This window comes from Hypomesus nipponensis, chromosome 19 (genome assembly GCF_054491055.1).
Source record: "Hypomesus nipponensis isolate SF chromosome 19, ASM5449105v1, whole genome shotgun sequence".
Lineage (NCBI taxonomy): Eukaryota > Metazoa > Chordata > Actinopteri > Osmeriformes > Osmeridae > Hypomesus > Hypomesus nipponensis.
In genome coordinates this window covers 17645658-17670000 of record NC_140379.1, presented here as the reverse complement: position 1 = coordinate 17670000, position 24343 = coordinate 17645658, and the positions used below count along the sequence as shown (strand labels likewise).

At 45.8% G+C, this 24343-nt stretch overlaps 1 protein-coding gene across 2 annotated transcripts in view; it reads right to left on the bottom strand.

Annotated features, from left to right (window-relative positions):
- The window catches only part of myo1ea (myosin IEa), a 41726-nt gene that overhangs the window by 16856 nt on the left and 527 nt on the right, over window positions 1-24343 (bottom strand). For both annotated transcript variants that reach the window (XM_084681711.1, XM_084681712.1), the window contains exons 2-9: window positions 11775-11918; window positions 10417-10506; window positions 9174-9268; window positions 5765-5852; window positions 4013-4102; window positions 3121-3252; window positions 2536-2670; window positions 1994-2126 (exon numbers count right to left, since the gene is read on the bottom strand). In XM_084681711.1, coding sequence (XP_084537837.1) covers window positions 1994-2126; window positions 2536-2670; window positions 3121-3252; window positions 4013-4102; window positions 5765-5852; window positions 9174-9268; window positions 10417-10506; window positions 11775-11918 — 907 coding nt within the window. The remainder of the gene's footprint in view (window positions 1-1993; window positions 2127-2535; window positions 2671-3120; window positions 3253-4012; window positions 4103-5764; window positions 5853-9173; window positions 9269-10416; window positions 10507-11774; window positions 11919-24343) is intronic.

Sequence of the window (24343 nt, the reverse complement as noted above, 5' to 3'; positions counted from 1 at the left end):
GCTTAGCATCTCTGTCTATGGTTGGAGTCTGGAGATGCAATCTCTCCTCCCCTCTGTATATCTTTCTCCTTTCTCTGAGATCTGCCGATCAATGTTTAGCCCAAGTAACCATCCACAACCAGGCTGACATGTAGATGTTTGTGTGTATAAGGAAGTGCCCTTTGTACTCCTTCCAGGTGGATCTGAGGTGTGGATGTGTTTGGCGGTGTGTGAGCAGTGCTTATGTGGACTTTGTTGGTGTGGTTTTGTTGGTTTATTACGGTGCACCAGGGAGTCCTGACATGGGAAACACGTTGCAGTGCAGACAGGAAGTCAGACCGGGGAGGGAACAGTGAGATTAGGGAGCGTTGAGGCTCAGGCTGCCCAGAACAGAACAGAGCTTTGTGCCCTGGCAACCAGAGGGGCGACACTGTATCATTGAGCCAGGAGGAGAGGGTGTAGAGAGAGCGTGCTGGAGGAGGAGGAGAGGAAGAGGAGCATGGACGGACAGAGGGAGGGAGAGAGAGAGAGAGAGGGGGGAGGGAGGGAGGGAGGGAGGGAGGGAGGGAGGGAGGGAGGGAGGGAGGGAGGGAGGGAGGGAGGGAGGGAGGGAGGGAGGGAGGGAGGGAGGGAGGGAGGGAGGGAGGGAGGGAGGGAGGGAGGGAGGGAGGGAGGGAGGGAGGGAAGAGCCACATTTCTCTCAAAGTAGTTTTAGTCTGTGATGTAATGCACCCAGACCTTGAAAATTGTGTTTAATTTGCTGGGGTAATTTAGCGAGGCCTGGCTCTTGGCTACAGCCCTGCATTAACACAATGGCAGCTCGGGGCAATAGACCAATTATTTGTTTGTAAACTTTCGGGATGCACGCGCAATGTGGTTGCAGAAAACCGGGAAAGGATAGCATTTTAAATGGCATAAGGACCACACGGATTACACAAATAGTTAGATTTAAAAAGACCAAAAAGGTCGAGGAGGACAGCCTTTAAGAGAGAAAGCGATTACCCATTGATCTGTCGCATCAACATTTTGATTTGGGTTACAAAAGTCTTGACATTTGAGTGAGAATGTCGCCCGGTACAGACCGCATCGAGCGGCAGCCATGTCTTCACGTCATGTCACAAAGTTCATAATTTTACAGTTTTACAGTCAATTCTACATCTAAAAAGTCGAGCAGGGCAGCTTTCAAGAGATATGGGAATTCTGCCTTTAGCCAGCTGGTCCAATTATTTTTCTGATTTGTTTAAACTGGCAATCTGAGTGAGACTGCGTCCCTGTTACACTGTTTAGCCTAAGTCAGACTCGCTCACTGGCAGTGTGCACAATGTTGTATTTCACTCCAGTCTACAACAGAAATGTCAGGAAGGACTGCTTAATGTAGATACGAGCCTGCTGAAGATAGCCAGCACCTCGGATTTCTTTAACCGAGCCTGTTTCATTCGTCATTTGCCTGAGAAAGAGACCTCCGTTAGCCAGGCTAGTTTTGCCCGATCACTTGGTCAGGCTTTTTAAGGGTATCGGGGTCAAGTGACTTTTGTGCATAGACAAGTGGAACGTAAATGTATTTGTCCAAAGGCCAAGAGCCTCAAAAAGTTAATATCAAGCCCTGCAATCCAGTGGCCAGAGATATATGATGACCTGATCGACACTCCAAGTGTAAGAGACCGGGGAGAAGTTCGTCTTTTGCAACCGACATGCGCAGTTGAGCCTGCTTGACAGTTGTGTGACGTAGGGTGATAATTGGTCTATAGAAAACCATGTCGCTCCCTAAACATCCCACACCGTGCAGCCCAGGACACGGTCCTCAAAGAGAGAGGAGGCCAACAGAGATGCCAGGAGAAGCCAGGATCCCAGAGAGACTTAAGTCCCTTCATGTCGCTCCCAACACTCGTTTTGTTTCCACAGCTCGGAACTGCACATAAACACTCTGACACAGAAACACTGAACACGGGTCACAGTACGTTTCCATGGCTAGCTGTTAGCTCTGCCTACAGGTGTGCTAAGTGAGGCTACGCACATTCTTCACTCTCCACTGCGGCATAGTTCCCTGCCTCCTTAAAGTTGATGTTTCCCAGGTGCAGGACTCCGGCCACAATCTGCAGCACCAGGGCACGGTCCTTCCCTGAGATTCCAATCACATCCATGGCAGTCTGGGGAAGGAGAGAGAGAGTGGGAGAGAGGGAGGGGGAGAGAGAGGCAAAGAGAGAGAGAGAGAGAGAGGCAAAGAGAGAGAGAGAGAGAGGCAAAGAGAGCGAGAGAGAGAGGCAAAGAGAGCGAGAGAGAGAGAGCGAGAGAGAGAGAGAGAGAGAGAGATGACACACTTCACCCAGAGCTGTAAATATGTGTTTACTTACTACAATCCCTATGGTGGTTGAACTGATGAAGAGAAACAGGCGTGGACTAAATGGATGGATGGCATGAAACATGGTATATAAGGAATGGGGGAGAGGACCAGCAGAAAGACACAAGGCACATGGACTGATAGAAATGTATATGGGGTATGTACAACTCTATACAGTGGACTGATTAGCTGACAGTGCCTGAACAAACTCAGTATACCATAGTCTCCTGGAAGTCGTTCTTGTCGTTGATGTCATCCACCTTGTAGGACCCAGACTGATTGAGGTAACTGTAATAATCCAGGCTCGTGATTCCAAGACTGCTCTTCTGTTCGCTACTTGCTCCTTCTATCAACTGTGGAAACATCCGTCATGATTAGGTTCCTGTGGACCAAGTTGTAGAATGACCTGACATCACCCTCAGTCTGTAGGGCCTCTCAAGCTGTCAACTTATTCATCCCTTTTCTTACTCGGCGCACTCAAGGGTGTCGCTTACCTGTTAGCGCCACAAAGTCCCTCATTCTAGTCTGATATTATTCTATATTCAGCTTTTATGTGGGAAGGAAATTGCTTTATGGGAAGGCTCACCCATCCCCTCTCTTCCAGGGACTTGAAGCGGCACTCTGTGAGAACAACTCGACCTGGTTTCAGCAGCCAAATGGCACTTGTTACAGAGTGTGTCCTGGATTTCACTCACAGGCATCGGGAGCCAAGTTCAATCCTTTTTCCCCTCAGCTCTGAACTGCGCATAAACACTCTGACACAGAAACACTGAACGCAGGTCATTGAAACCACCGCCCCTCACCTGGTAGAATATATGGAAACTCCTTTCTCCAGGATTCCTCATGACCACGCGTGATTTCTCCAACAGGAAGTTGGAGATTTTCCCCCCGTCTGGCTCGCCGCCGGAGCTGAACTGGATCTCAAAGTATTTCCCCTGAAGGATGAGAACGTGGCGCTTTAGTATCAGAGATCTCGGAGCGAAAGCTAAAACACAGAGTTCTGAGGGAAGGAATGACGAGTCATACATCAGGCTGTCCTCGGGGTACACACTTGCAGCCTAGTGTGTGTGTGTGTGTGTGTGTGTGTGTGTGTGTGTGTGTGTGTGTGTGTGTGCCTATACAGGTCTATAAAGTAGTCAGGTTGATGGCTAAGCCCTGGAGTGCAATAAGACATTGAGACACTATTCATCCATAGCTGCTTTCTCAGACGATTTCTGTCAAACCTAATTTACTCTCTTCAAACCAGACCAATAACTGAAAAGCATACACAATACGAGTCTTTGTTAGTCTGCATGCATTACAGTACGTCCAAGTTAGCTTGGTAGTCCAAAAACTTTGCCCTTATTTTCCTTCTGTGTCTTTTTTTTTCAGTTTCTTTCTATGTCAATACTAAACAGTATGTGTTTCACTGGCTTTCAGCAACCCACTCTCTCAATAGTGTGTCCCTGCAGCCCTGGTTAACCAGGCCACACTTGAGGCTAGAAACTCAGAGCCAAGTGGAGACAGTAGAAGGCTATGACACGTCTTATAAAAAGACGAGTATACTGTAATTGACCATCTCCTTTTTCCCCTCTATTCCTCGTCTTTCCTCTATTTGAACTGGACAGCTTTTGTGTTTTCTTTGGTTTCATTTCAGACCATGGAGCAGAATCATGACATGCTAGGCAGCCCTCTACGTAGACATGGAGTCCTTACAAATCTGCTGGAGTTGTTGTTCCTCAGTGTCTTGGCGTTGCCGAAGGCCTCCAGGAGAGGGTTGGACTGAAGGATGATGTCTTTGACGTGCTGAGGGGGGAGGAGTCCACACAGGCTGTTTCAGTGATTGACAGGTATGGTGCAGTACAGAGCAGAGCAGGCAGACAGTGGGTAAGGAGACACTACACCCCCCCCCCCCCCCGGTAGGTTGACGTTCGCTGGAACTTTCCACAGACACACACACATATCTGGAGTTCATTATCTTTCCCATGAGCCATCTGCATATGAGGGGTGCATGAGTTTTAGATTAGCCGGCGGCAGTGAGACAGAGCTATTCAGCCCCATGTTACTGAAGCCAGGAGTGGAGTGGTAGCATTTCTCGGAATCCTTTCTGTCCCTGAACTCTTGTCCTCCACGGAACAGCCATTAGTGGCAGTTGGAGGTTCAAGTTAAACAGCTTTCGTACAGTACAATCCCAAGGGCAATAAGGAACGTAAACATATGATAGATGTACATGGGTAACTGGGATGAAGTTATCTTTTTAAAGTGTAGACACGGTCATGAGGCTTAGTATGACCGGTCACGTTCACTTGTTTGCATGCTGGATCCCGAGGCAGGGCCATCGGATTTGCAAATCAACCAAAAACAAATTCAACAAGATAAGGATCGGGGCCAGTGACGCATACAGGTAGGTCAGGAGATATGAGATGACACACCTGTTGGCTGCTGTTGCAGACATGTACACCATGCACACACACACACACACACACACACACACATCGTACACACATTCCAGCAGCACGTGGGGCTGGGGGGCTGGAGAGCGGGTAGTGTGAATGAGCCATGGGGACATCGTAGGGACCTTACAAAGCTAAATGGGGACAGGAAGGGAAATGGGAGAGGCAGTGGGACCCTATACAATGGACACTTTTGTTCAACGTTACAATAGAAATTCCAGGAGTAATTTCTATAGTATACAAACATGGGTCAAACAAAGATAACACAGACACTATCCACATTAAGAAAGATACACCGAATTCAATGTCAAAATAACTCAACATTAAACGTGTCTATATAACCTGTAAACTCAAAGACTGCAGATAATGGAAATAGATGGCTGTCATCATAAGGGTCAAACCTTCCAAAATACTCAATGGGAAAAAGAACTAACAGATTTAAACTTGAACCCTTGAGATAAAAATGTGACATTTCCAAGAGGGAAATGTGTCATATTTGTTTTACTAGGCGACTGAAACAGTGACTAACATCACTGCAGGGTCTGAGTGGAAGTGTCTTGTGATCCAGCTTAAATCCCTCCAGACTGGATATTCAAATCCCAGTGGAGTCTGTCCATCAGTAATACCAAGACCAGGTGGAGGGGAGGGGAGGGCTTGGTTGGGGGGGGGGGGGGGGGGGGGGGTTGCTTGGAGACAGGACATCTGCTGAGCAGTGGGGGAGCCAGATGGCTGCTGGGAGGTTTGGAGGTTTGGGTCAGGGGGGTACAGGGGAGGGGGTGGGTGGAAGGGGCTGAAGATGGACTGATAATGGAGATCTCAGGGTGTGATACGGCGAGGGGCAGGTGACAAGGACCCGGAAAACAGGTCGTTTCGATTTGCTGAGATCATGACTTTTCCACGTGGGGGGGGGGGGGGGATTATGTGCATCAAAGACGGTGCAATGCTTTGGTGAGGCTCCATCACATCTCAATGTGTCCAACCGAGTCAGAGAACACTGCTGCTCCTCTGGCCTCACCTGCACTTTGGGTCCTCCTCCGGACACCCTGGAGATGTAGCCCATGATGTATTTAGCTGCCACAGTCTTCCCTGCACCACTCTCTCCACTGAGGAACCGAGGGAAAAGACGGGGAGAGAGAGTTATCAGAACATGACTAAATATAATGGCCAAGATTCTCTTCAAAGAAACGATGAGCTCGTAGTAAACCAATGATCCAAACTCAAGATACCAGTCTCAGTGGCTTACAGTAAACCCCTAATTCTCTGAGCCCCCCACGATATAATCACCCTGCCTATCCAGTCGGAGAGCGCTGACCAGATCGTGGCAGTCCCATGAAACATCATGTACAATTCAAGGGACACCTTATGTGGTTATTGTTGTCAACGGTATTAGCTGACAGCTAGACTGTCAGGAACCAGATCCCATACCTACTCAGAGGATTGAATGGCCCTGATATTCAACACTCTAGGATATCCTGCTTCAAGCTGTTTGTTGGGTAAAATGATGGGCAAAACATCTAATGGGTGGTTAGTGTGTAAGTGTAAAATGATGACATATTTAAGACCTGAAAAGACGAATAAGATAATAATAATAGGGTCAAAGGGGTTTTGCAAAAATACTGTCACGGTTCCTTTTCCTTCATTTATAACAGTCATGGTTATCTCTCTTGCCGCCAATGGGTGGGTGGGTCTGTGTGTGTGTGTGTGTATGTGTGTGTCTGAACAGCAGAACAGAAGTTTGGCTGATAGTCCAAACGGACTTCCTCTTACCTCCCAGCTGAGTCAGACGCTTTACCTCAAAGCAACGTTGACCTGGACAGCCAGGTGAAATTTCACCACTTGCTGCGTCAAATCAAATGTTACGTTGTCAGGCTTGTGCGCAACACGCAGCCATGTGTCAACTCTAACACACTAATCCCGTGGTGTCACATTCACCCACTTTCTGTTCCTTCCCCCTCGCTCTCTCCCTTCTCCCTCCTGGCCTGATTTACTGTGTTAGGGTCCTACTTATTTAGACATATGTGGTTTGGCAGTAGATGACAGGGCTGCCTGTTTTTCATACCATATTCTGAGGGGGAGTCATGTCGGTAATGCCCTTCTGAGACAACCCAGCTGCAGATGGCCGCAGCCAGAGGAAGTCATCCAAGCCACTCTGTTCCACAACAGTAACCCTAGATGCTTCTTCATCTCACTTACGGCGACACTGTGGGCCTGACTCCTGAATACGATTCCATCTAACACATACAGACACACACATACACACACACACACACACACACACACACACACACAGGTGTGCGCGCGCACTGAACAACAACAAAGCAGCCGGCATGAGTCAAGTAACAACAATGCTTTTGATACGGAGGCAGATACTCGAGGTGTTGCGTCCCCTCAGAGCCCTGTCACTCTGTCAGTTCAGGTTTTCCCAGCAGAGGGCTGGATTGTGACTCACATCCTATTTGATATTGTTCAGGGCTGTGCCCCATTGTTGAAATGAAAAAAAAAAACTGCACATTGTTGACTTCCTCTCACATTTACTGACCAAAAATGGACAGAGGGAGACATGACATGCACTGTGCAGAGGGCTCAGTGTAAACTTCCTCACTCTGTCACTGAGCCAGTAGAGGCTGTGTGATGTCACCCCTGGCTTAGTTCGATGGAGACCATGGAATTTCATCATTACCGACATCAGATATGAAAAGGTAAACATGATTAACAACTGGCTACATTCGTTTTCAATCTTGTGCACGACACAGTGTTCCCAAGCATGTACTGTGTGGTGTAGCAGAGCTCCCATGGCCTGCACTGTACGCCTCATACTGTATCCATGCACACACAGGGCTGATGGGTTTCGTTTGTCATGAACGGGAGAAAACAAATACATCCAAACCAAACTCGACCCATGGGACGAGAGTTGAATCAATAACAGCAACATGACAGTCATTTAAAGAGGATGGACCTCAAAAAAGAACATAAGATACAACATTTCAAGTCGTTTTCCACAGCCGAGCTGTGAACCCCCTCACAGTTGCAACCTGTTCCTCTCAAAAGGATGTGAGAGTTCATAAAAAGGGCCCACTTAGATCAAAGAAAGCTCAGTCAACACCACTGAACCAGCTGAAAGAACCAAACATGACATGCTGAATTACATGTTTTTAATAACTGGAACGTCGAGGTCTAACACAGTGCAGTGCTCACCACACTGCATGGACAGCGATTTCATGGAGGCCTTTGTTTGCTGATTTGGTCCATCACAAATCCACTTCCATTCCTTTCTGTGGGAAACTGTAATGGCAGCTGCCCGCTCTGCAAACAACAGCAGGAAAGTGCTGAACCAGGGGACTATAGCCATGAGGTAAGCACTACAGTAACCAACCACACTCAGGTGACCGGCCCACAGGATAAAACCCCAACTATGAGAAAGCACTTTAGCTCTGGCCTGTGCCCTTTGATTGTGTCGATGCTAGGTCCTGGAACATTCTGGACTAACACTGCTTTTGGGCAGGGCTCTTGGGTTCTGGAAGCTGCTTTAATAGACACTTTTCCCACAGCTCAGTCATCTCGTTTTTCTCGTTGCTGGGTTTTAAAAGGAAACACGGGACAGCAGGAGACGAGAGGTGGAAGCCGATGCCACCCAAGACCGGTGAGTCAGGTCAGCTGTCAAAACCGTCGACAGTTTTGACCATAGAAGGAAAACAGAAATGTCCCCCAAACCCACCCTTTCTGCAAGAGCAGCGGTTGTGAAAGTGCAGTGCTGCTCCCTCCTTCGCCCCGACTTACAATAAGACAGACCAACAGAGCTCTGCAGGTGCACTTCCTGTTTTCTGAAACCAGGAAGCCCGCACAGAAATAGACCTTGTGTTTGTACATCCGGATGGGACCGATATTCCTTAAACTAACCAGCTTCAGGGCTGAGGTCAGTTTATTTAGAATGTGCAGATATGTGTTCCTTTCAAAGATTCCTGTGATTCACCTGTAAACACACAAACCCTGAGTAGGGCAGGGGACCCTCAGCCCTCTATTTACAGAGGTGGTGGAACCAGTTGGATGTGTTCCTTCAACACCTATTATCATTATCCTTTGAAGTGCATCCACACTAGTCCCCCTGACTATGATGATCATATCATCTCTCTCTCTCTCTCTCTCTCTCTCTCTCTCTCTCTCTCTCTCTCTCTCTCTCTCTCTCTCTCTCTCTCTCTCTCTCTCTCTCTCTCTCTCTCACTCACTCACTCAATCTCTCTCTTGCTCTCTGTCGCTCTCTCTCTCTCTCTCTCTCACTCAATCTCTCTCTCGCTCTCTCTTTCTTTCACTCTCTGCCAAACAGTTCCCACATACCATCTCTTTTGTTATAGGTAGCCTCTCTCCACAAACACTGACAGGGAGGAGACGCTGCATGCTGCAGGTGGGGTCAGAATTCAAGTTCTCACCTGATGATGACACACTGGTTCTCGCAGTCGATCATCATGTTCCTGTACATGTTGTCTGCCAGGGCGTAGATGTGAGGGGGGTTCTCGTACTGGGCCTTGGGGGGAGGGGGGAGGAGAATTCATGAAATTCATTACCAGAGAATTTGAATTGTAAAACTGGGTGGGACTATTATCTCAATTCCAACTGGGAAAACTGAGTGTAAAGACTGTTAAAAAGAAGAATTAGGAGTATTTAATGTCATTAAGTTGTAAAGTCAGTGGGCAAACAGTTTTTATCAAGCATGAGGAGTTTATGAAACGTCCGATTAGGGAGCCAGGGCCCCTCTCAGTTGACGGGCCAAGAATAGTTAAAAGAATAGAGACAGGCTGTTCTCTGAAGGCAGTGCCAAGCCTTCTCTATGGCTGAGAAAAGATCCTGCAACATCTGCGCCAGCTCATGGTGCTGCTGGAAAAAGTATTTTGCACCACACCTAACCTAGTCCGTTTGAAGTCCTTTGTTCTTCAAACTGTTAACATCATCATAAAAAAATCCCCCCCACCATTTCAATAACATCTCAAAGCAGCCTGCTATAAGCAGATGCACCATGAGCAATTATCAGTCAAACTGAGAATGCATAGCAAAAGTCCCTCCAGTACTGACTCCCTCCAGCCCTGACTCCCTCAAGCACTGACTCCCTCCAGCCCTGACTCCCTCCAGCCCTGACTCCATCCAGCCCTGACTCCCTCCAGCCCTGACTCCCTCCAGCACTGACTCCCTCCAGCCCTGACTCCCTCCAGCCCTGACTCCCTCCAGCACTGACTCCATCCAGCCCTGACTCCATCCAGCCCTGACTCCCTCCAGCACTGACTCCCTCCAGCCCTGACTCCCTCCAGCCCTGACTCCCTCCAGCCCTGACTCCCTCCTGCACTGACTCCATCCAGCCCTGACTCCCTCAAGCACTGACTCCCTCCAGCCCTGACTCCCTCCAGCACTGACTCCCTCCAGCACTGACTCCATTCAGCACTGACTCCCTCCAGCACTGACTCCATCCAGCCCTGACTCCATCCAGCACTGACTCCATCCAGCCCTGACTCCCTCAAGCACTGACTCCCTCCGGCCCTGACTCCCTCCAGCACTGACTCCCTACGGCCCTGACTCCCTCCGGCCCTGACTCCCTCCGGCCCTGACTCCCTCCAGCACTGACTCCCTCCAGCACTGACTCCCTACAGCACTGACTCCTTTCGGAGAGAAATGCCTACTCACCGCACCCTGGTACATCTCCACTTCCTTGTCCCCAAAGTATGGCATCTGCTTGAAGGGGTTGACTGAGATAAGCACAGGGCCGATGTATGTCTGTAGAGGTTAAGGATCATAAACTGAAAACAAAAAGCTGAGTCACAAAACACCAGTGCATGGCAGTGAATGGCAGGTTTCTGAAGTACTGTAGATGTCCTAAAAACTATCGTCATCTAATCAACACTAAGCATCACTGAGAACACCACTGACCATTTAAGGCAATGGTGCTTAAGATCTTATTTATACATTTTGATGTAGATTCAGGAACTGGAGAAAGAGGGGTGACCTAACTCTTAGAAATTGGATCCATAAATTCAAGGTCACGTGGGTCTGTGTGGTAAGAGCAGAGTGTGTGGGGATGGCCCTGAGCGTTGTAAAGATCTAGTGTTCACACACATCACAGCGAACAGCCCTGCAGTGTGGCAGTGGGAGATTTTGGTCCTGCAGCTCAGAGCTGCTTGTGGCAAATAAAGCTGGCATTGAAGGTGGCCTTCAGTGACCCCAGCCCAGAACCGTACGGGCTGGAACACTCAAGTGTTGTTGCTATTTTCTGACCACAATCAGAGGATTGACTTGAAGTTTTCAAGTTCTAAAATGTCCAGCCTCCTTTCAGCTCCCGAATCCTAAATATAGCATGGACATAGAAAAGGACTGAGAAATTAGCTCCTTTGAGAACGTTCAACATTACTTTCAATTGGCTTATAAACAGACCTTATCATTTCACTGCAGTTTAAATACAGCACAGTGCCACAGAGGGCAGAATACACCTGTACATTTCAAACCTCTTCTTAAAAAACTGTTAAGAGTGTGCCTAAACACTCATTTGATACTATCAGAGGGATTGCATAGACCTTTGGGGCTTGTGGCACTTTAAGAATCTGGCCTCTGTGCGCTCTCAGCACAGACACATTGATTTAATCAAAAGTTACTGTTGTTGTGGGAAAGTAGCTGCTCTCATATTCACTATACTAGACATTCTCTCCCCCAACCCCCTTGACGTACAGTATGACTGCATGGTGAGATCAAACCAGAGAAAACCTGATTAAGATCCATTCTACCCTGAAGGAAAGGGAAGTGGGAGTCTGGGGTCCAGACAGGGGCACGAAGAGGCCCCTTTTCCCCCCAGCTCTGGCTGTAGAAGATGGGGGAGGGCTTAGGAGGGAGGTACCTCTGGACTTGGAGCCATTACTCAAGAGTTACTAGAGGACTGTGAATGATCGTTCAGCTATTCTGGGAATAGTGGGCGGATGTTTAAGTGTGTTTGTGCGGGTGTCAGGGTTTGGTCATTCCTCATGTAAGTGTAAGATGTGAATGCAGAAGGATACAAATATGTAGTCATCCATATATCTCTTCTTGAGGTTGTCCACAATGGCGTCTTCGTTGATCTTCGGGAGAAGCACCATGTCGTCCACTCCACTCTGTTTGACATTGTGGCTCTGCCAGTGGTACCGGAAGTGGCCCCGGCTCCCCTGTACACACACACACACACACACACACACACAGGATTAGTTTACTCTATAATATGAATAAAGTAACATTTAAATAGGCTAGTATCCATAAAATACATTACTGCCCTGGCAGATACTGTATAATTGAATAAGCATCAGTTTTCCTTTATTACATTTGAAGAGTGAGCTTACTTGTGATTCTACTCTAATTGGGAGAGACTACTAGATTAGGCAGCCAAACATTCGGTCAGGAAGAAAAACTGCGTTTAAGCGTCCATATGACTAACACATTATTCTCACACAGACAAGGACATGCTCCAACGCTTCATTCATCCACACAGATGTTAAGCTTTGTTTTCTTTGAGCTTTTAGAAGGTGCAGGGTCAGGATTCCCAAAAGTGCTGTCGAGAAGCCAAAAGACTTTTTTGATGCCATATCCTGACTACCGTCTACCTCTCCCCCTGTTCCTTTCCTCCCTTCGTTCCGGTTGTGTTTCTGCTGAGAGCGGCCTCTCCAGTAAGCTGAGCTCATTCATCATGTGCTATGAGTCAATGTCATCTGGCTACTGTGGATAGCATCACAATGTGCTGTAAGGAGTGAGTCTCTCCTTAACAGGGGACCAATCAAAGTGCCAGGCCAGAATTGGAGCTTTAGTCAACACTGAACACGTCACCTCTGACCATTAAATTATTTAACTTGGGAAACACAGACACACACACACACACACAGAATACAATAGTTAATCTTTACTGAAAACAAAGGCAAGAGGCTTTGAACTTTGGTGCTTTTCTAAAGTTTTTCCTCAGCTTGAGTCCTTTGATTTCACCTCTGTAGTGATTCAGATTGGATAGGTGGTTAAACCGTCCTCATAATTTTGCATTCTAAAGTCTCAAATTGTTTGGCCAGTGCAATATTGACCACCGTTTGGCAGCTGGCACATGGTAATCTATTGTTAAACTAAACAAAAACAATGAAAATAAGTTATCATGCCTGAACCAAATCATCATACCAAAACGACCCAGTCAAGGCATGGTGGAATTACAGGAAAATAAAGACAGAACCACAGCACATAATTGGCCAATGGAAAGCCATGGCAAGCCTTAGTAATTGACTTGTACAAAGTCAGAAAGATTGCACAAATTAAGTCCTTAATGATCTTCAGGGTGGCGAGATATTCTTACACCAACAAAATAAATACTTGTGTCTTTACAGACTCTCTAAGCATGGGACATGGACAGGAATGTTAACTACCTTCTCAGCTCATTTCTAGGTGCATTTAGAGAGACACGACTTCAATTACTGCGAGATTCATTTTCCAGACGGTACCCATTATCATGTTTTACAACTTTTTTTCAAGACGAAGAAAAGGCAGCTTTCTCCTGTCCATGGCAACCTGAGCAGGGTGCATATCAGGTGATGTCATAGGCAGTGACCTCATCAACACCTCCCTGCAGATGGCATGTACTGTCGTAGGAAAAGGAGGATGCAGGGAGTGGGGATTAGTCACACTATTGGCTACAACCAGGCACACACACACATACAAAATCAGAGACCCACAGTCTCAAATACACACAAAGATGTGCACAAAATACGTATATGGTATACGGTGTTTCAGCTTTGGGGGAATCTTACATCAAATCTCATAGCCAACACCATTTGTGATGTATGGGACAAAACCTCTATCTACACGTTTAAATAAGGAACCACCCTGGTTCAACCACCGGATACAATGGAACTGAGCCTGCCATTTAAGGATGCTATTTTTATGCTGTTATTGCCTTGTTGGGGAAGATTCTGCTTCAAGCGAGAGAGGTCATAAGCCGGAAATACAAGAGGCTAAAGGTCAAGTAGTTCAGTCTATGTGGAACAGAAAAGGCTTTTCTAGTTTCCCTGTTTGCTATTTGTAGAGGAATTAAATGAACAATATGTTTCAGATTAGAGTCAATTTCTTGTTTGAGCTCTACAGTAGCATCTCAACCAGAGTTGAGTGAGGGCTGTACTGTGCAGTAAGTGATTCCCCAGGTGGTGGAAAACCTGAGGTAGATAAGTGGTGTCGGTCTGAAAGCACACAACCCCACAGGGAGACAACCAGGAAGCTGGAGCTAGCTAGCAATAATAACATCACCATGGAGCCAGCACATATCTCTCTGAGAACATCAAGTCTGTACACAGATGCACACACACACATACACACACTGGGGTATGTATGTGTGTTAGAGCTGAATGGGAATAGTAATGTTGTGAGCTCTACTACAGTTCCATTCACATTCCTTTCATGAGCGTACATCTGTCAAAACAACATCAACCACAGGAAGTAGAATCCTGACCATTGTCAGAGCAGAACTCTGATTAAACAGATTTATGTCTTGATCTCATTCTTCCTCTGAAAAAACAATCCGCTCCCTCACCATTCTCTCCAGCCCTCACTACCAGAACTTTCTGCCAAAGTTAATCCAGCAGCATTTGAGGAATTCCTGCACCAGCCCCAGATCCATAAGACTAGGCTTTCCTTCATGCAAATACCATTACCATATATGGAGAGTGCTGAGGGGAGCTGAGCTCAGGGCACAGGAAATGGCTGGGTTTGATTCAGTATCACAGGCGGCAGTCCACCCCAGCACCCCAGCCACCCGACACAACGCCAGTCTTCACTACATCTCAGAGCTTTGCTCTGCCCCAAATCTGAATCTTCCCCCGAAGCATGAGCTAAGTCTCCAAGCAAACGTGTAGCTCAACAGTCTAAAATTCAACCCACCGTCAGACAAACCCATCAAATGTTCAGTTCAATGAGGGCTGGGAGACTTGAGTCTTATTACGTTGTTGGTCCAGAGAAGAGATACAGAAGGCTAAATACAGGCTTGAGATGCTCAAACTATAGATGGTTTGTGCGCTGCCACCTCCCCCTCCCTTGCCTACACCCACAGGCACTCCAGCATGCTGTGGTTTGGCTCTGACCATGGTTGAGACTTGGCTGTTATCAGCAGATTAGGAAAAGGATTTTTAATGAAGTGCTGGTCCCAACTGTAGGAGAGAAGTTAGTTCTTCGGAAGCTTCTGGACTCTTAAGTCAAGTTTTCAATTTAATCTAGAGGCTAAACATGGTTCAGACACAGATGGTCATGAGTTGCATCCACAACATACATTTGTGCTGTCTGTTCTGACGACATGGAACTAGCCAAGGATTTGGTCCTGAATAAAATTGGGATTTGGCCATGAAAAGGCTACAATTGGCTTTTGTTCATCCAAGAGCCATTTCCCAGTGTTGGATAAGTGCATACATGTGCTGCTACCTTGTAGCAGTTTACTTGACCTGGTTCTCAATTCTACTCTTATCCTGCTTAAGATGTTTTCCTTCCCTGGGAAGGATTAACATGATTTGGAAAGATTTTAGAAAGGCTTTGGGCCAATGCACAGTAGAAGATTACCCAATTTTGTTGATAGAAAAAACGAAACTACCCAAACTTCAAACCTATTCGATCAAAGAGGCTTTGTTGCCCTGTGCAGCATTAGTGAGTACTTCCTGTCTCTGTGACCCTGGTCAGCACAGGGTTCCACAGCCATGCATCAGCTTTGACCTTTAACCCCTGACCATAGCAGAACATTGGTCTGTATTAACAACTCCTCATTAACTCATGTCCCTGATCCTCCTACATCTCCCCTTGCCTTAACAGTGACTCCTCAGTTCTGGTGTAGGTCAAGCAGATAGTTAGTGCGATGTAAACTCGACAGAGCTCTTGGAGGGATCCCACTCCAAACAGAGCAACCACCTGGACTCTATCACGGCTGGGGGATTAACTGCTGAGTCTGCACTTTCTAAAAAACCACTCGTTGGGGAGACGAGCCAGAGACATAGTGCTGACTGAGAGTTGAGAGCCTCCCAATAGCAGGACAGGAACCAAACAAAACAAGCATCAGAGAGAGGAGTCAGAGGATGAGTCAGACACGGCTGTCCCAGGGGAAGGGGGCTGGGGGGGGGTGGTGGACAATGAGTCACAGTGTGAAACCACCGCAGCCAGAGGGATGGGGTTTTCATTAGGGTCACAGAGGACCTCAGACACCAGCCTCGGCCCCGGCCCCTTGAGGTGACACTGGAAACTTCTAGAACGAAAGACTGGACCATGGTCACCATGGCAGGCCCTGCTGTCTGAATGGCAGCCATGCCCTGCCAACACCACCGCTGCCCTCATCATCTTGCCAGTCGAGGAGTTGTCCTTGCCAAGATGAGGAAAACTCCTCAGACTTAATTGTCCTGCCATAATCAGTCAAAACATTTCTGACCTCGTCTGGGACTCCTGGCTAGGCAGTAATAGCTCCTCCATGCAAGGCCTTCAGCAGACATGGGCCCAGTGGAAAAAGTCCTGAGTACCCAAACCTCTAAAGGCATAAAAATATAAGTATTGTATCATCAATCAATGTGTTTCAAAGCCATTATCGCCTGCACACAAGCTGCCCTGTCACTAAACTCTGGTCTGTCAGTGATGGGAGGCAGTGGTGGTATAACAGTTGTCCTGCTCAGGGCTTCACTCAATCTGCTGTGCAATTCATACCCAGTCCTTGGTCACCTGCTTTGGAAGCCAATGCCAACATCAATAATGCAGACTAACACGGTTCCTGACTCTGCCTTTTATTTGTCTCCCCTCTCAACACTGAAATGTATCTGGGTCACGGCTTGTTCAAAGTCCTTTAAATGTAGGACAAGTCAAAAGTGGAGTTCGCATTACCCAAATGTAGATGCATTAGGCTTCATTACAGCACAATAGAGGACGTTTGGTGTGAAGGGTAGAGTTTTGCGGCCTGCAGGGGAGGGCAGGGCTGCTCTAAATGCTGAATACATCTTCAGAAAAGACACAGGAACTCTGTCTTATACCCAACCCAGGGCAAGCCCAGTACATCCCAGACGTAATGTACTATATTCAGCATGTGTAAGCTAATATAGGGGCAGTTGCAAAATGTCTAGCCAACTGGAAATAAGTTTATAAATACAGCAGAACATCTCACTTGTCAAACACTTTGTAAGCTACAAGCCACAAAAAAATTGATGAAATGGATGTAGGATTCACCCCACCAAAAGTGACTGTAAAGGACAGATGAAACCTAATCTCAAACAATGTGGGTCGAAGGGAGGAACCCTTTAGAAAACCTAGACAGTGAATACGTCACCACTGACACTGCTAGTATAGAGCAGCCTCAGTATTTTTCTTGCTGGCTGCAGGTAGACAAACCATGTGCAGTGTGTGCTTATTCATATGACTTCCTGTGAACTCCTAGTGTTTGTCCAGGCTCAGGTTTCAGCCAAACACAGCCACATTAGAACCCACCCCGTATGAAGGGAAAATAGGCTATGCATTGGACTTCAATAACAAATAATAAGCAAAAATCGACACACTAAAATACAGTACACCACGGTGCCCCCTTTTTTGTGTGTGTTAAACAAAAAATCTGGAATAACCGTTCCTTCTTTAACATCCCATTGGTTGTCAGACTAATCTAAGACACACATGACCAAAAAGTGGGGCCCATGGCAGGGTTTTACCACAACCTTGTAATCTCCCTCACTGAACACAGCTTGATCCAAACAGGTTAGGTGAGTAAATAAAGCCTTTATGCAAAAGCCAAATTTGAATTAGCCTCAATACCCTCCCTACAAGTTCTGCTGGCCATTTCAGAGTCTGGATCTCTTTTCCTTGGAGCAGGGAGCCCAACTGGGTGGTCTGTCAGTCATGCTCATTCATTAAGGACATGGGCAGGAGACTTGGTGGAAGTCAGTATTTTACTACGACCTCAAGCTACCGCATCGGCCAGTTGGAAAGGCTCTTTCAAAGCCTGAATTATGACTCAAAATTATGTTTTCTTGAAAGATGAAGCTGTCTTTCTACGTTTTCTTCACTGTGAAATTATTTGGAGCTCAACAGTATGTATTACCTACCATGACACCAATGAACTGTAGAGAATTGTTTAAATAAAATAATTTGACATAGACCGCCAAACTGTACTTCCTCCTGGTGCATGAATACAATGAATGTGCAATGAAGTCCCCTTAATAAAACAGTTGCTAGGAAGAAATGTCTATTGCCATTACAGGGCCTAGTTCTCTAGTCTGAATAAGTTAGCCCAGCAGTTTAGACCAGAAGCAGTCATGGGTTATGGTCTGAACAAATTGGCCCATTTAGATTTCTGAAGAAAGCCTTCCGAGGCCCAGACAGGACAGCTGAAATCAGAACAAGGAGGGAAAAAGCACTTTGAGACTCATCAAGGCAACAGAGCTGTTTTTATTGTGTTTACTAAAACAGTTGAAGGCTGTGGGTAAAGTGCTACGGCACAGCGAGGTTGGCATGAGCAGAGAGTCCCTCAAGTGATGGTGGGATAGTTTGCTGAAGGTCAGACATACTGCTACAGTAAGTGGTAGGCCTGGAGCGAAGAGGCTGCAGTCTATTCTCTAAGACACATTAAGTGCTTTCAGTGGCTGGACTTTATAGACTCAATGGGGAGCGAGAGAGATATCTCGCTGACACAATGATAGAAGGGTCTGAGCTCTGTGCAGAATCAGCACATAACATAACAAGCATGTATATTGGATGTATGGCTCTTTTTACAACGATGGTACGACTGATTGAATTCTTTCTTTCTTTCTTTCTTTCTTTCTTTCTTTCTATGAACCGACCCCATTAAGATCCCTGACAAAACAGGAAAGAGGAGACGTAAGACTTATTTAAATTAGAGGACAAATAAGTGACTTTATAAATAATATCAGCTGTCTGACAGATGCAACTGAACACAAACTGACTTCTATACAAGTCAATATTTATTTTTTGGGCCTCACTGCAGCTGTGCACATAGAGAGTGATCCACACGCAAAGTGCCAACAGTATGGATACAGTACAGTCATTTGGAGTACATTAACCACTACACCCATAAAACAGCCCTGCCTAAACACACTTCAACAGATTTGAACAGATATACAACAGCTTTTAAGAGATATTAGCAGCCCACAAAAAAGACGCATAACTGAGAAGCTAATCAAATCCAGACATGCAGGAGCTTGATTAAATAGGAGCAAGGGCTGGAACTGGGGATCTATTTTTGGCATAAATTAAAAGAGGGAGCACTCCCTCGTTTTCACCAACGAGAAATGCACGTTATATCACATCCATGTATACACGCTTACTGTAACTCCACCTAGACCTGTAAGGTTGTTTGGAAATGTGACAACACCCTGTATATACTAAAACAGGCATTGTTTAAAGCAGCTCAAACTATAGAGATGCTGGGCAGGGTGATCATCTGATGATGCCAGGGGAGTAAAAAAAAGAAAAGCAGGTGGTGTGGAGCACTCATGCCGGATAGACCCTCCTACTCACAGGCTACGGGAAATGGGTGCTGGCCAGCAACCAAGAGCAACACAACTCCCATCTGAGCTGACGTTAAACACTCAGGAAGTCATCAGCAGCAACCCTCCCAAGAAAGCCATCAGGCCTGCCGAGTCTGGCCGCACAACCTGCCCTCAAAGGCCAAGCCTGCACAATGAGGAGAGAAAGCTTACCGTCCGCATGCTCTGTCTGTCTGGGTGCAATGCTATTTTTTGACAAGGACCAATATTATACTTATATTTTGGATTTGTTTGTCTTTCCAGTGATTCAGCTCATGCCTGTCTGAGTGGCCTAAGCAGCTGACCCAGTCTTTAGAAAGATATACAGTCTGACTAAGTCACTGCAAAAATAGTTGCACGTGTCTCTTATTGGACAATGAACCTCAAATACAGCTGTATGCTTTTCCTGAATATTTCAACCAAACTACAAACATTTACATTCCTCTGTGACATCCTTTAACGGATCACAACTCAATGCTCATGTTCACATACCAAACTCAACTGCAATCTTTTGGACACATTTCTCAAATAAAATATTCCTCAAAGGCTTTGGCAGGAGCTGTAAAAATTTGAAAATAAGTCAAATGATAAACGAAACAGTCCTCTCCAGCTTTGAAAGGAACAGTAAAGAGCCATTTCAATTATTTCCAGCTGTCTTTAGCTCGTGTTTTTCTGACATCAATTGGGTGTTTTGGGCCTTGATTCTCCAATGAACGACAGCACTACATTAGTCAGATTAGAAACAAGATGAAGACATCTACAGTGAGTTATACTCACTGTACTTGATTTTGCAACATGTTGGCAAAGTTGTTGGCAAACTAGTTGTAATATGAAGCGCAATACGGTGGGAGTAGTACTTTGTGCAGCTACAATGAGCTTGTGTGCCACTAGACATCACATGAGTGACATTGGGTTAAATATAGTGACCTGTGGCACAGTGGGGGAGACTGGTTGATAAAGGTCCCTACTGGTAGACATAACAACCCAGCACAGAGAATGGCCTCCAATCTCCTCTTATAATGGCCCAGTGGATAGAAGCTGAAGAGATAACAGTAGCGAGACTGTGGCCATTATGCCACATTTCTCCCTGTCAACAGGTGTCTGTGGCTGGTGAGAATGCACATGCAATGTCACAGTAATGTATACTTGGTATACTTTGAGCAGGCTGTAAAGCGAACATGAGTGAATAGAACAAATTCAAGCTACAAACTCAGAAGGTAGTAATCAGCAGCTTTAGGTACAGTAGTATGCTGTCCAAAAGGTTGACTCGTGTGCAACTACTTCAACATATAATGACATGCCTGCATGAAGGAAGACTAATACTGACCCAGAAGATTTACATACCAGAGCAGGTGAGAGTGAAGAGACCATAGCAATGATTCTTCCCTACTGGAACACAGATATACTAACTCTGAATTCAGGGCGTGTTTGTCAGTAGGTGAAGAGCTAACATGTGTGCCTGCATAGAGCCAGAGGCAGGTCAACAAAACCAGCTGTGGTCGTATTGAAGATTAGCTCTGTGGGTAAGATCCAATACATTTGTCTTCAGGTTGGGTTTTACAACATAACACAATTGACTGTTTATAGTAGATGGATAATCAAGCCACAACAGTTAGGAATTAACCTTTTATAACCTTTTATAAAAAAGAATGGGAAGGTTTTACAGCTTTGTAGTGCAGGTTTGTGGAAGGTATCAAATTAACAAAGTGTGCTTAACATTTACTTCTGGAGAAAACTTGCAATAACTTCCATGTAAAAAAGGACAATGCCATTAAACATTACAGCAATGTAATTACTACCATGCCAGGAACCGGTGCATATTATCTGTAAGAGGAGAACAGGATATCAAGTTGGGATCAGTATTTACCAACACAACACCATGGATAAACCAACAGACCTGGTACACTCTGGTCCCTACTGGGAAATGGGAGACTTTTATAGAGAAAACAAATAATAACCAACCCTAACCCATTCAGCAAAGCCAGTGTAGGGAGAGGACCCATTTAAGCCTCAAATCCTGTGGGAAGTGATGTTGCCTGTGAAGGTGCTGGCAAACCCAGTCCTGCAACCAGGAGGAGGAGCAGGAAGCTGTGTTGAGCCAGGAGAGGAGTGAGAGGTGCTAACAGTTAGCATGACACCGCAGCACCCCACACACTATATCCAGAAGTCAGGTAGCTGAGGAAAGGTTCTAGAGGTATTTTGATATCAAAAGATGTTTACCGTTGCTATGATATCCAGGCTTTATGTTTACAGTGCCATCAGGGACTTAACTGAAGAAGGGCCCACATGAACACAACCTTAACAGGTGGCATTAGTTAGCACAAGTTCATTTGTTTTTCAAGCAACAAAATGGCTTATGAGAAAAACATTGAAATGATCAGGGTCAGAGTACAGCTTAATAAAGCACCAAAACCAAGGGGAAGTCGATGTGTTTATTACATCAAGCTTGGTTACCGTGAAGTGGGATTCTCTAATGTGGGACAGATCCACACACAGCAGGATGTGGCACCACGACAAATAGATGTGGAAAGGTCAATGGTAGCACATCACAGGAGCAATGACAATGCTGAATGTTCCATAAAAAGCTAATGTATTTTAATGCTGATTTTGATGTTTTGTTTGCCCTTTTAACTTGACATTGCACAAACAAACCACAGATGATTACAACGAGTAAGCAAATTTGATCCAGAGTAACTTCTTGTCATTTTAGCTCGGACCAAAATCAAACATTCACGGAGAACCTCTCATCTAGTCTATATTTTCCATTGGCAGTGGCAGAGCTAGGATGTAGCTGACTAACTAGCTGATACTGAAGTCAAAGAAACCAAACAGGATGGAGCTGATTTGTAACAAAGCATTGTGGGATTGGTAAAGAAGAGAACGTGGGTTTCCTTGACAGAGGTGGTCAGCAGCTTAACGAGATCTCAAGTTCCCAAGGACGTTTTCAGAGAGGGTTTCAATTCTGCTAAAAAGAATTTGGTAGAAAAAGTAACTCCGGCTTTGAAAAGGGGGATGTTACCGAGCATGCACGTCCCTGCAGGAGAGGCTAATGCAAACCATATGTTGTCATACTGACCTAGTATTCAGCATCTGGCAGGGAGTGGGTCTGTGAGCCATGCTACTGTCTGGTACTCCAGACAGTCAGAGTGACAGTCTGCTCCTTTCCACGCTAGCCAAATATTGGAGCTCGTCGCTATGCCCCCCAAAAGCCCCTCGGAGAGTGGAGGGTTCTGCACTAACTACACTGTGTTTTCCAGCGGTGTTACATTCATTCTCTCTCTCTGACATCATCCGAGAGAAATGGAGAGACAGACAAGGGCACTTTCCTGAGCCTGATTTCATCGGAAGACACAGATGAGGCTGTAAACCAAGATGAAGACGAAGCTATAATGCATCATATTAGCAGCCTTGTTTCAAACTTCCATAAATACATCTGGTTTAAGGTCTCCACCGTTCAAATCAAAGTAAACAAACACTGGTTGCCATCCATGTTCTGCTTCCTCAACATAGAGCACAGTAAATTTGTCTGTGATATATTTTCTGATGTCATATATAAAAGTGACCTCACAAGAAGGAAACCACTCCATTTCCTCCTGGTTGCTCAGCATGAAATTAAGCACCCCAGTTAGGGAAATGCCTACACAGAACTAGTCAAAATAAAAAAAAATATATCCAACTCCAGCAGGTCCTGGAGGGGGTCTCTTTACTGCTGCAGAGGGACATTTCAGTGTGCCAGTGGCGAATGAGAACTACCTGAAGTTCATCAATTAAACATGGCTAATGTTCTTTGAGTTTACAAAAGTACATATAAAGTAGAAGTACCATCCTACAGTTCCTGCCTCCATCATTTACAGACACACCATTAACATAGTTTAGATTCTCAGTTTGACAGTTAGCCAGGGAAATGGAGCAAAGAGTTCAGATATGTGCTGTAGCTCTGTTACGTAAGCTTCGTTCCTTAGATTCTCTTGTGGGAAACCAGCTGCACAGGCTCCATGCATTGTGTTCTGGGAATACATTAGAGACTGAACAACAGGGTTTACCTGTTCTGGACAGGTACTGCATGGGATCCTTAGAGGGGCAGGTTTGACAGAGGCTAAACCCTCATGTACTCTAGACACTGTCTGGTGTGTTGGGGTTGGTCAATGAATGACACTATTTTGACTCAAAATAATGTAGAATATGAATGAATCTTTAAAAAGTGGATTGGTTACATCTACTCAGTTCTCTTCTTTTTTTTTTTACTTTACTATTTATTGGATTCAGGTGTGCCATGGCTGATACCCCCAGTGGGAATCAGCGAGCCCAAATAAAGTGTCAAACACAAAGGAAGAGGCCACACAACCATGACACAGCCTTCTCCATAACTCTCACTGTGCGGTGTGCTAAAGCTGCAGACATGACACTCAGTAACCAGAAGAAACTGGTCACCATGTGGCTCACACAGGCCAACTTGTTTTATTCAAATAAGGGCAGTGTCTAATGCTCGAACATAGGAAGTGGGAGCTGGATGTGTTGCTACAGTGTCAGAGTTACTATAGTAACTGTATCTGGGTGTCACCTTTCAATTATCACACCTCCTGTTACCTTTAGCCTGGAAGGCGAAAGATGTGTAGAATACAAATGTATATTTTGGTAGACTTTTTACTGTGTGAGCAGTGACAGTAAAACTGTAGGCATGCAAGCTGAGAAAAGCGACAAGCTAAAAAACAAATAGGGGGCAAGCTCTTACTACCTGGAAGGTTCAAAGGTACCATGAAGTTAAGATAAATAGAGAGTGAGAGAATGAGAGTGAGAGAGTGAGTGAGAAAGAGAGTGAGTGAGTGAGTGAGTGAGTGAGTGAGTGAGTGAGTGAGTGAGTGAAAGAGAGAGAGAGAGAGAGAGAGAGAGAGAGAGAGAGAGAGAGAGAGAGAGAGAGAGAGAGAGAGAGAGAGAGAGAGAGAGAGAAAGAAAGAAAGAAAGATTTAGTGGAGGAATAGAATAAGAGAGAGACTGAAAGAGTGATATTGTGGATTTGGGCTCACAAAATCACTAAATTAACTCAATAAGACACAATATCTGTGTCAAAGTAATAAATACTT